The following is a 12,519-nucleotide window of genomic DNA, read 5'->3' as shown; positions in this document are numbered from 1 at the left end:
CAAGTTACATGGGATGCCAGCAAGTACATCTGTGGTTCTTATGCATTTGTGTCCATGCTTGAACACTTCCTGGGACTGTGGGATAATGTGATTAGAATGTCCTGCTGAGAGAGACACTGATGCATCACCTTGAGAAGATGAATCTCAAGGTTGTATATGATATACATACTTTGATAATAAATGCACTTTGAACTTTGACCCTCATAAGTTGGTGTCTTATTCAATTAGTTTCCCTGTTCTGCAGTTCACGTGCACACTAGGCTCGGATGTCTAAATATCTGAGTAGTAAGCAAGAATTAGTGAAGAATTTTAACCCTGCTGTTAGAGAAAAATTGACAGGTTCAGCAACACCATTTTAAGGAAGATCACCATCACCATTAGCATCACAACGCATCACAGGGAGAATGCAAGACCTATTACATCTTCAGAAAGAGTTATAAGCTACCTTTCCATTACAATAGAGTTGAAAGCTAACGTCCTTAGCAATACAACAGGTCCCAAGACCCTTCCTGGAAAGGTCAATGGTTAAAGGTCATTTATTATCAAAAGGTACAACTCTGAAATTGTTCTTCTCCAGATAGCCACAAAACCAAGAATGAAAAAAGAATGGCAGCATAATCATCAACCCCCAAATCCAGCGCCCCCCCGTACAAAAAAAATGAACAAAAATGGAACAGGCACTTCGGCCCCCAAATCCCACGCCCCCCCCGTGCAAAAAATGAACAAAAACGGAACAGGCACTTCGGTCCCCAAATCCCACCCCCCACACAAAAAAATGAGAATAATCAGGTGAAAAACACAGAATACAAAACACTATAAGACTGAGAAAAAAATCTATAGTCCAAGTCCACATCCAAAATGCAGAAAACCTGGGCAGGTGTCCAGCAATTTTTCAGGTTGGTCTCTTACATTTATTTCACAGAATTTTATCAAACATGTTTGCAAACTGTGAGAATCCAACCGTTGAGTCCCTACTCAATCCACACTCACCCCGGTTAAAAACTGACAAAGGGAAGTTCAACAATTCACCTTTGGCATGTGGGAATATCAGCCTCAAAAAGTTTGTCAACTCTTAATATTTAACGTTCTCACACAGGCTCACTGCACAGAGCAAATTTCATCCTCGGATGCTGTCTGACCTGGTAAGTTCCTCCAGCACATTGGTTGTGGCCAAGACATAGAAGGATATGGAAGTAATGTGGGCCAAATGTGCAGGTGGGCAGGAAAGGTCGACATGGGCAGAATGGGCGAAGGGCCTGGTGCTTGGTTGGATAGCTCTATGATTCTATACTGTACTTGTGGCGTTTTTGAAGAGATGTCCTTCATCTCCACCACCATACTGTCCTTTTGTCCCTGCAGGAACTGACGCTGCTCAAACTAAACCTGAAAATGCAAAACCTTGCCATGGGACTCCTCTCCAGAAACCAAAGGCCTCCGTAACACCCAAGGCCCCCAGACCCAGGAGGGAAGAGGACTGCCAGCCAAGCTTCTATGTTTCTGGAACAAATGGGACTGACTTGTAGGTATTGAGGTAGTTTCATTAGAAGTTATCCATAATACTGTCTTTTTCACAGATGGCTCAGTTATTTAGAAAGGGATTTTATTGTGGCAAATTGGAGAGGCTGGATGAAAAATGTTATAAGTGTTCTGGAATAATATCACACGTACAATATGCACAGAGCACAATGTTACAAGAGGGGTCTGTGTTCACGATGTCGGGGACAGGGTCGGCACACGCGATGTCAGGGACAGGGCCCGCGTCCACGATGTCAGGGACAGGGCCCGCACACGCGATGTCAGGGACAGGGCCCGCACACGCGATGTCAGGGACAGATCCCGCACACGCGATGTCAGGGACAGGGTCCGCATCCGCGATGTCAGGGACAGGGTCTAACTGAAACAGAAAACAAAGAGAAAACACATGGGGGATCTCTCTGCCACTGGCTCTGAGGGCAGGAGTCCAGGGACACCACCACAATCTCTCAGCAGCACTGAGGAAGATCTCACATCTGAATGCACTCAGAGACTTGTATGAGCTACAGGCTAGACACACACAATGGTCTCCATCAGCTCTCATCTTCTAAACTTCAACATAGTGAAGTCATACAGCATGGAGACAGGCCCCTCTGCACAACCGATCCATGCCAAGCACAGTGCCCGCCCAGCCATGTCCCAATATCCTGCCCAACCTCTCTTCAAAAGGTAATCTGCATATTAAATAATTAGATCAATAAGGTAAATCTAGTGAGCCTTCTCTGAACTGGTTTAATAGAGTAACACACTTCCTGACCAGTATTATAGGAGTGTTCCTTCTCTGGTCTCATCAGTGACTTACATAAATGAAACTTCCCCAGCCATACACAATGACACTCGGTTATTTTTCCTTTCTCTTTATGAATTGGGGCATGTTGATTTTTTCCAACCATCTCACAGAGCTATAATGTATCTTTCTGTAACCTCCTCAATTCTCCTTTACAATGGTCCTGGTAGGCCCATTATCTTTACCTACTCCTGCCCCACCGAACTCATGTCTGCATACCTCAACTCCATTCTATCCACCTTTGGTTCAGTCCCTTCCCACCTACATGTCACATGCTCTCAATCTCCTCAACAACTTTCAAATCCCTGGACATAACCTCTTCATTTTAACCATGGCTATTCAGTTGTTCAGTCCCTATACACTTCTACCCCCCCCCCCCCATCAAGAAGGCCTTAAAGCTCTCCGCTTCTTTCTCAACAAAAGACCTTATCAGTTCGCCTCCACCACCACCCTCCCCCATCTGCAGAACTGGTTCTCACCCTCAACAAATTCCTCCTTCAGCTCCTCCACTTTCTCCAAACAGAAGTGGTAGCCATTTCCACTCACAAGGACCCCAGCTATGCCTGCCTTTTCGCTAGCTACATAGAACAGGCCAAGTTCCAAGCCTTCCCTGGCAATGCTCCCCAACTCTTCCTACACTACATCAAAGACTACACCAGTGATGCTTCCTGCACCCATGCTGAACTCGTCAATTTCATCAACTTTGCCTCCAACTTCCACCCTGCCCTTAAATTCACGTGATCCATTTATGACACCTCCCTCCCCTTTCTTGATCTCTGGAGACAAACTGTCAACCAACATTTTACATAAACCTGCCGATTCCCATGGTTAGCTTGACAGTACCTCTTCCCACCCTGGCTCCTATAAAAATGCAATTCCTTTTTCTCAGTTGCATCCCTACCGCATCTTTTCCCAAAATGACATTTTTCCAGGACATCTGGAGATGTCCTCCTTCTTCAAAGAACGGGGGTTTCTTCCTTCACCGTTGTTGCTGGCCTCACTCGGAAGACTCCTTTTTCTCCAGCCCTTTACCGTTCCCACTCACCTGGCTTCACCTATCACTTCCAAGCTGGTCCTCCTTCCCCTCTCCTCTCGTTTTCATTCTGTCATCCTCCCCTTTCTTTTCCCGTCCTGATGAAGGGTCTCGGCCCGAAACCCTGACAGTTTATTTCTTTTCATAGATGCTGTATTCCTCCAGCATTTTGTGTGTGTTGCTTCTATACAATTTACAATTGGCCTCTTCCCTGTTTTAGTGTCATTAACAAATTTAGCATCTACACCTTCAGTGCCAGTAGCAATGTTACAGAGGAGAAGCAGGCCTTCGGCCCACACTGTCCGTTCCAGCCGTCCTACTTATCAATACTTGACCTACCCATCTGCAGATGGGCCACAGTCTTCCAGTTCTTGGTGAACCAAATGATTCATTAACAGTATGTCATGAAAATACCTGCCTCCTCCACCACCTCAGGTAGCACCCTCCAGACTCCAGTCACTCCCTGTGTGAAAATATTCAACCTCAGGTCTCCTCTAAACCTCCCTCCTTCCAGCTTATCAGCACTGCCTCTTGTTTCAAGGTCCATCAGCGTGGGGAAATGCCTCTAACTATCTTCCATTTGTCATTTTGTGACCTCTCAGGTTACCCCTCATACCCTCTGGCGCAGAGGAAACAAACCCATTTTATCCAGTCTCTCTTTATAATTATCGGGTGCTAGTGCCACCTGGCAAATGTTTCCCAGGTAGTCGACAACCAGGGCCATTGACTGGAGGCAGGACTCCGCACCCACACCGTGTATATCGGCCGTATCGAGCAGCTGGGGAGCATTTTTCAGGAAGGCATTAATCACTGGGCTTCAGGAATCAGAATCAGGTTTAATATCACTGGCATATGTCATGAAATTTGTTGTCTTTGCATCAGCAGTACATTGCAATATATAATAATAGAAAAAACATGAATTACAGTAACTATATACATATTAAATAGTCAAAATAAGTAAGCAGTGCAAATATTAAAAAAATTAAAGTAGTGAGGTCATGTTCATGAGTTCAATATCCATTCAGAAATCAGATGGATGAGGGGATGAAGCTGGTCCTGAATCATCAAGTGTGTGCCTTCAGGCTCCTGTAGCTCCTTCCTGATGCCAGCAATGAGAAGAAGGCATGTCCTGGGTGATGGGGGTCCTTAGTGAAGGATGCTGCCTTTTTGAGGCATCGCTCCTTGAAGGTGTTCTGGGTACTACAGAGGCTGGTGCTCACGATGGAGCTACCTGTTTACAACTCTCTGCTGTTTACTTTGATCCTATGCAGTAGCTAACCGCCACCCCCCCCCACATGCCAGACAATGATACAACCAGTTAGTACTCTCCCCATGGTAACCTGTGGAAATCTGAGAATGTCCTTAGTGACAAGCCAGTCATGTACGGTCAGGAAACACAAGGAAAATGGGTTTATTGGGTTGGTTCAGCATTCACTCTTGCACATTAAGATGTAAAACTATTTCTTTTTAACACAGAGTTGTCAGCTTTTGTGAGAGCAGGGGTTGGAAGAGAATAAACGACAATAACAGATGTGACTACTTGTTAAAGTGGTGTGAAGTCAATGTATCGTCCAACTTCCAATACTTCCAAGAAGGTAAAGGCCCTTTGCAAGTAACCTACTACAGGCGGGAAGACGATCTCAGATCTCGAATGGATTGTTTTGTTTCACTGCTGAGGGGAGAGTACACTGCTCTCTAACTCCAGTAATATCTAAGAATGAAGATTTGTTCATCTTTCATTGTTTCCCTTCCCTTCATGCAGTGATAAAGTGCACCTTGCACATTCTCTTTACAAACCGTGAATCGCATCTCACTGCCCCGTCCAGTTGCAGAGCCTTCTTGTCTGCCTCAGTGCAGTTTCCATGCCATGCAGTGACGGAGCATCCTAACAGGCTGCATTATGGAACCTGCACTGCGGTGGACAGGGAGGCTCAAAAATGGACAGTCAAAACTGCCCAGTGCCTCACCAGCACCAGCCTACCCACCATCAAGGACAAGTATACAGAAAGGTGCTGGAAAAGGGCCAGTAACATCATGAAGGATCCCACCCACCCTGCTCATGGACTGTTTGTCCCACTCCCATCAGGGAGGAGGCTACATTGCATCCACCCCAGGACCACCAGACTCAAAAACAGTTACTTTCCCCAAGCAGTAAGGCTGATCAACACCTCCACCCACTAACTCGACCACTACTTTATTACATCTTGTCAGTCACCTTATGTACAGCCTACCATCACCTTATGCACATAGTATCAATCTACATACATATGCTATCTTATGTATTTATATTTATCATGATTTTTATTTTTGTGTTCTTTATCTTACTTTTTTTTGTGTTGCATTGGATCTGGAGTAACAATTATTTTGATCTCCTTACACTTGTGTGTTGGAAATGACGTTAAACAATCTTGAATCTTGTCTGAAGCCAGTGGACGCAGGGCTTCAGCACAGTGTGTCCTTGTTCCATCGTCTGGACGTGGGTTTAGATGTTACTACAGTTATCAGTGCCTTTGTGTATACTGATTATCCGGTATCTAGCCATGCGGTTTCCAGTAATCGGAGGTGAATCAGTACAGCCAGTTCTGCATTCACTCAGGCTCATTGTGATACATCCACACAACTGTGGACCATCCCCTACAAACTGAGCACGAGTACGGGTCTCTGTCCACCAGCCTGTTGTTCTTCACACGCCTTCAGCAGATGTTTAATCACTTTATGGACATATGATCAATGTATGTACAGTATATACGCTATCTCATGTATTCATATTTATTGTGGTGTTTTTTATGCTGCATCGGATCTGGAGTAACAATTATTTCATTCTCCTTTACACTCGTGTACTGGAAATGACATTAAATAATCTTAAATCTTAAAGAATTTAAAAAGTCACTTATTTAGGGTTAGGATTTGGGTGGTATAGTTGACTGGTGGTATGAGGCAGTGGTTAAGTTTAAGTTTAGAGTTTAACGTTAGGGGTTTGGGTAGTCTAAAGGGCTATTTAGAGGAGTAAATCTGCTGTCCGTCACCAGCCTAGCCTATGTGTCTCCAGCCACACCTAACCACTGCATTACACCAGCATCCCCTAGACCACCCAAACCCTGAGGGGATGTGAGGGAATAATAATTGTCTACTCCGTGGAGGGAAACAAGGGAGGGTTAATAAATGGTGGCGTAGCCTCTGACATCCGTCAGGAGATAACGAGATACTGCGTTATCAGAGCATTGGTGCTGTCTGACCTGTGTTTGTACACCAAACATGTGAGAATGGACAGAAACCACTAACATGACAGGTTTGAGGTTGGTCAACATTGGCTGTTTCCAAAAACTACATTTGACATTGTTGTGATGTTTCATTGATGATTATAATATTCTGCATCTATTAATCTGACAGGTAAGCAGCTTTTAAACCAGATCCCAAACAATAAGCTACTCACCACCAAAGTTGGCCTCTCTTCTGTCCTAAAGAACTACCAACAGGCAGTATCCAAATATGGAACAATTATGAATCCAAGGTAAATCATCTCCTTCTTCTAATTTTCTGCCAGAGTGGTTGTTCACATGGCCAGGGAGAAGCATTTCACAGCCCAGAGTAAAGATGTGCTGAACTTTGATCCTTGCACAAACTGTTTAGTGACTGGGATAGGGCTCCTGCTGGAACCCAGAAGGGAAGAATTGTGAGCAGTTTTGGGCCCCATATCTGAGAAAAGACATGCTGGCATTGGAGAGGGTCCAGAGGAGGTTCTTATGAATGATCCCAGGAATGAAAGAGTTAATGTATGAGGAGAGTTTGATGGCTCGGGACCTGTACTCACTGTAGTTTACAAGAATGAGGAGGGGATCTCATTGAAACCTACTGAACATTGAGAGGCTTACATAAAGTGGATGTGGAGAGGATGTTTCCTGTAGTGGAGGAGTCTAGGACCAGCGGGCACAGCCTCAGATTAGAGGGACATCCATTTAGAACAGAGGTGAGGAGGAATTTCTTTAGCCAGAGGGTGGGAATTGGGGATCTGTAGAATTCATTGCTACAGACAGCTATGGAGGACAAGTCGTTGCATATATTTAAGGCAGAGGTTGATCGGTTCTTGATTAGTCAGGGCATCAAGGTTATAGGGGAAAGACAGGAGAATGAGGTTGATAGGGATAATAAATCAACCATGATGGAATGGCAGAACAGACTCCATGGGCTGAATGGCCTAATTCTGCTCCTAGGTCTTATGGTCTTATTGTCTTATTGTCTTGACGATGAACTATCTGACTGGACAGTTGAGCAGACACTGTTGACCACTACCCGAGACAAACTTCCACCACATTCATTCACATTACTATTCCTAGTCACCTGAACCAGCACGTTGGTCCTATAGCTCTGAAAATTCTTTGCAGTTCAGTCCTTCTGCGTTTGTACAGTCCGATGAGCTGGTCTCCTCTGCTCCTTCAGGTGATGCACAGCAAACCACAACACATCCCTGGGTGGGAACGGTACTCCTGAGAGCACCTCTAATTGTCATGCTTGTTTCTGTCGTGGCGTGCACTGGCAACAACCAAACCCAGGTGCGGAGTGATGGCAGACTCCCATGTAGAAATGGAAACAAGAGATTATGCATAGAATATCGGTGGATCGACTGAGCGACCCCACAAGACAAAACTTTCTCAGAACAAGGATCCCGTGATAAGCACAAATCAGAAGTCCACTTTAACTAATCACAGTATATGGAAAACCCATGCCAGTCAAAAGAAACTTGAGAAGATTACCCAGAAAGCAGAAGGGGTTCTCTGAGGCCTCCGTCAGTCAGGGTTGACCTTGGATATTGCATCCTAGCTGACTAGATATGCAAGTCTGGGCAGTACGATATGGAGAGCAAGCTGTTGCCCATGTAGCAAGCTCCCCCTCTCCATGCATCTGATGAACCCAAAGGAACGGCAGAGACCGATACAGTTTGGTACCAGCAGCTTTGCAGGAGTTGCCAGTCAGCATTGAACTCAATGTTGCCTTAAGGACTCCAGCTCCGGATTTTTCCCTCGGGGTTTACTCCCAAAGCCTTCCCTATGAGTGGGTACAGCTACAAGGCCGTGGAGGTTCGAGATCAGAGTTTTTCTTCTCCTGGATGAGCTGCCAACCACAGATGATGAGCCCAAAGTGACTGGTTTTACAGCAACGGTAATCTGCCTTTGCCCCTTCAATAGAAACGGTTCTGCCAGGCGTAGTAGTTAAACCACGCGTGAAGGCCAGGAGCTGGACGTGGTTGTCAGAGGCTATTCGCAGTACACACCATTGGGAGCATTTAATAGGTAGTGGGAGCTTGTCCAGCTATGACAGCCTTAGGGAACCAAATGGGGTTAACAACTGAAAATAAGACAATTAACAGATACAAGTGTTCTAGAAACGTAGGAACCCCACACTCTGCAGCTCACCACACGGGCCAGCAGGGCTCATGACTAGTTCTTATTATCTGTGTCATTTGGTTACCAACCCTCTCAGCAGCAGAAAATCTTTTACCCTCTTTTAAAATCTTCAGAATTTTGAATACCTCCATGAATCTTCTGGTAAATAAATTAGCAAGGAGATAAATTGGTTCATTATTGTCCAATGCGGAGTGGTGGGGTAAAGGTATGTCTCTACCAAAGGAGGTATAAGGTGCTCCTTCCCTCCGCTAGCCTGCAGGTCACCCTTGGGCAAGGGGTAGCACCTGTTTATTACCCCATCGCCGATCAGGGTCATGTGAAGCCATGGGAGCAGGTGCTGCATGGTCGTATGAGCGGCTGGTGCATATCACAAGGCCTGGTTATGCGAGCACTGACACCAGGCAGACAATCTCTGTAGAGCATTGATAATGGCTGGGGTCATCTGTCTTGTGAGGACACTGTCCAGAAGCAGGCAACGACAAACCATTTCTGCAGAAAAATTTGCCAAGAGCAATTATGGTCAAAGACATGACACATAATGATGATGATGATTGTCAAATGTACTAAAGCCTGGTGAAAATAACTTGTCTTGCATACCATCCATACAGATCAGATCGTAACACAGTGCATTGAGGTAGAACAAGGTAAAACAATAACAGAATGCAGAATAAAGTGTAACAGCTGCAGAGAAAGTGCAGTGCAGGCCTCAGTGGGGTAGACTGTGAGGTCAAGAGCCTATCTTGTCATACTAGGGAACCATTTAATAGTCTGAAAACAGGGGGTGAGAAGCTGTCTTTGTGCCTAGTGGTATATACTTTCAGGCTTTTGTAACTTTTGCCTGATGGGAGAGGGGAGAAGAGAGGAGGATGTCCGGGTGGATGGGAGCTCCTATTATGCTGGCTACTTTCATTGTGGAGACCTACAGAATACATAAACACTAACTTTTGTTTCCAGGATCTTGAAGGTGGAAGAATTTTATCCTGAAACATATCGCATGGATGTGAAAAGTGAACGTCTGGCTTTCCTGGAAATTATGGGAGGTATTATTTCTTCCCAGCCTATTGGAATATTACCTTCATCAGGCAGGCATTGAATATTAAGGTTGAGAAGTTTTGTTACAAGTTTTAAAAAACACTTGTTAACCACACAACAAGGTGCATTTCTGGTCACCACACTGTAGAAAGGATGTGATTCCACCAGAGAAAGTGAAAAGGCCCCAGGACATTATTCCCTACAGCACGAGGCAATGATGAAAGATTTGATAGAAGTATACAAAATTATGAGGGGTATAGATAGGGTAAATGCAAGCAGGCTTTTTCCAATGAGCTTGGGTGAGACTAGAACAAGAGGGAGTTCATAGGTTAAGGGTGAAAGGTGAAAAGCTTAAGGGGAACACGAGGGGAAACATAGAAACATAGAAAATAGGTGCAGGAGTAGGCCATTCAGCCCTTCGAGTCTGCACCACCATTCAGTATGATCATGGCTGATCATCCAACTCAGAACCCTGTACCTGCCTTCTCTCCATACCCCCTGATACCTTTAGCCACAAGGGCCATATCTAACTCCCTCTTAAATATAGCCAATGAACTGGCCTCAACTCTTTCCTGTGGCAGAGAATTCCACAGATTCACCACTCTCTGTGTGAAGAAGTATTTCCTCATCTCGGTTCTAGAAGGCTTCCCCTTTATCCTTAAACTGTGACCCCTCGTTCTTGACTTCCCCAACATCGGGAACAATCTTCCTGCATCTAGCCTGTCCAATCCCTTTAGGATTTTATACGTTTCAATCAGATCCCCCCTCAATCTTCTGAATTCCAACGAGTATAAGCCTAGTTCATCCAGTCTTTCATCATATGAAAGTCCTGCCATCCCAGGAATCAATCTGGTGAACCTTCTTTGTACTCCCTCTATGGCAAGGATGTCTTTCCTCAGATTAGGGGACCAAAACTGCACACAATACTCCAGGTGTGGTCTCACCAAGGCCTTGTACAACTGCAGTAGTACCTCCCTGCTCCTGTACTCGAATCCTCTTGCTATAAATGCCAGCATACCGTTCGCCTTTTTCACCGCCTGCTGTACCTGCATGCCCACTTTCAATGACTGGTGTATAATGACACCCAGGTCTCGTCGCACCTCCCCTTTTCCTAATGGGCCACCATTCAGATAATAATCTGTTTTCCTGTTTTTGCCACCAAAGTGGATAACCTCACATTTATCACATTCAACTTCTTCACTCAGAGGGTGATGAGAGAGTGGAATAAGCTGCCAATGCAATTGGTGCCTGCGATTTTGATTTCAGCTTTGAAGATAAGTTTCCATAGGTACATGGATGATAGGGGTATGGAGGGCTACGGTCTGGGTGTAGATCGTTGGGAGTAGCCCCGTAACTTTGATTGATAATTTCCTCATTCTCCCGTACAAACCAAAGGTCATCCAGCTGCTGCTCCAGATCCCTAAAATGGGTTCAAGGAGCTGCAGCCGGATGCACTTCATGCAGATGTAGTTCCCTGGGAGAATCTGGGTTTCCCAGGTCTCCAACATCTGGCATGAAGGACACACAATGGCCATTTAAACTACACTAAGTACCCCGATACAGTAAATTTAACAGAAACTTACCCGGACAACTTACCCAGAGCCAACGTCTCTTCCGAGCTGAAGACTCCTTTGAGCCAAAGCCTGACACTCCCACTCCCACCTCTGGCCCACTCCCAATGATCTGACAGCAGAGATAATGGATGGGATGAAGACTGATGAGGAAGAGGTGTTGTCCTAACCAAAGAGAAATGTTCGATCACATCGCTTGTACATGAAGGGATATCAACATGACATTACTATCCCAATAGATTTCATGTCCAGCAAGGATGAGAAGGTGCAGCTTTGAAAAATGTACATAATCAGTCAGTGAATGTATGGACAAATCTCCACAAGTGGCAGGGAATTCTTCCACACAGAGAGTGGCAGATTCCTGGAATGAACCACTGGGTAAAGTGTGGAAGCAGATACAAGGGGGGCATTAAAAAGGTTTTCAGATCGATGTAGGAATATGCAGGGAATGGAGGTATATGGATCATTGAGTAGGCAGACAGAATTAGTTTAATTTGTCATCATACTCAGTACAGATATGATGGACCAAACAACAACAGTCTGCCAGTGTCACTGGGGATTAGTCTCCGATACCATGACCAGTAGAGGTAGGGTTGGAGTGTTGATGTTGTTAGCCCTTTCCTCTGGCTCTACAATAATCTGTGAAATTAAATCAACTTTATAATTTCTAGGATGGGTTATTTCCTTCTGCCAAAGGAATGTTATCCTTGTTTCTGTTCACACAGATGGATCAGTCTGGATTTCCAAACCTGGTGGATCAAACCTGGGTCGAGGCATCTTCCTGCTAAAGTGTCCAGAAGACTTGTTGGACTTCCGTAGAAAGGTAGAGAGCGTGCAGCTGGACGCTAACGGCAGGATGAGTTACAGCAGTTTACCCTTCAACAGAATCGTGCAAAGGTAGAATCAGACTGTCAGGGAGCCTGAAACGTATACAAAACACACCAAGGTACAATCAGACTGTCAGGTAACCTGAACTCTATACAATACACACCAAGATAAATCAGACTATTAGACAACCTGAACCCTGTACAGTACACACCAAGGTACAATCGGACTGTCAGACAACTAGAACCCTGTACAACACATACCAAGGTACAATAGGACTCTCAGGCAACCTGAGACCTGTACAATACACACCAAGATACAATCAAACTGTCAGAC

The 12,519-nt window shown here is 45.1% G+C and overlaps 1 protein-coding gene across 1 annotated transcript in view; it reads left to right on the top strand.

Annotated features, from left to right (window-relative positions):
• Positions 1-2,110: 2,110 nt before the first annotated feature.
• Positions 2,111-12,519, top strand: part of LOC134337657 (protein polyglycylase TTLL10-like) — a 28,556-nt gene continuing 18,147 nt past the window's right edge. The window contains exons 1-5 of the mRNA XM_063032849.1: positions 2,111-2,202; positions 4,830-4,948; positions 6,744-6,864; positions 9,710-9,795; positions 12,084-12,255. Of these exons, the coding sequence (XP_062888919.1) occupies positions 2,111-2,202; positions 4,830-4,948; positions 6,744-6,864; positions 9,710-9,795; positions 12,084-12,255 (590 nt within the window). The remainder of the gene's footprint in view (positions 2,203-4,829; positions 4,949-6,743; positions 6,865-9,709; positions 9,796-12,083; positions 12,256-12,519) is intronic.

The sequence above is a fragment of the Mobula hypostoma genome, chromosome 25 (genome assembly GCF_963921235.1).
Source record: "Mobula hypostoma chromosome 25, sMobHyp1.1, whole genome shotgun sequence".
Lineage (NCBI taxonomy): Eukaryota > Metazoa > Chordata > Chondrichthyes > Myliobatiformes > Myliobatidae > Mobula > Mobula hypostoma.
The sequence above is the reverse complement of the archived record's forward strand: the minus strand, read 5'-3'. Positions and strand labels throughout refer to the sequence as shown.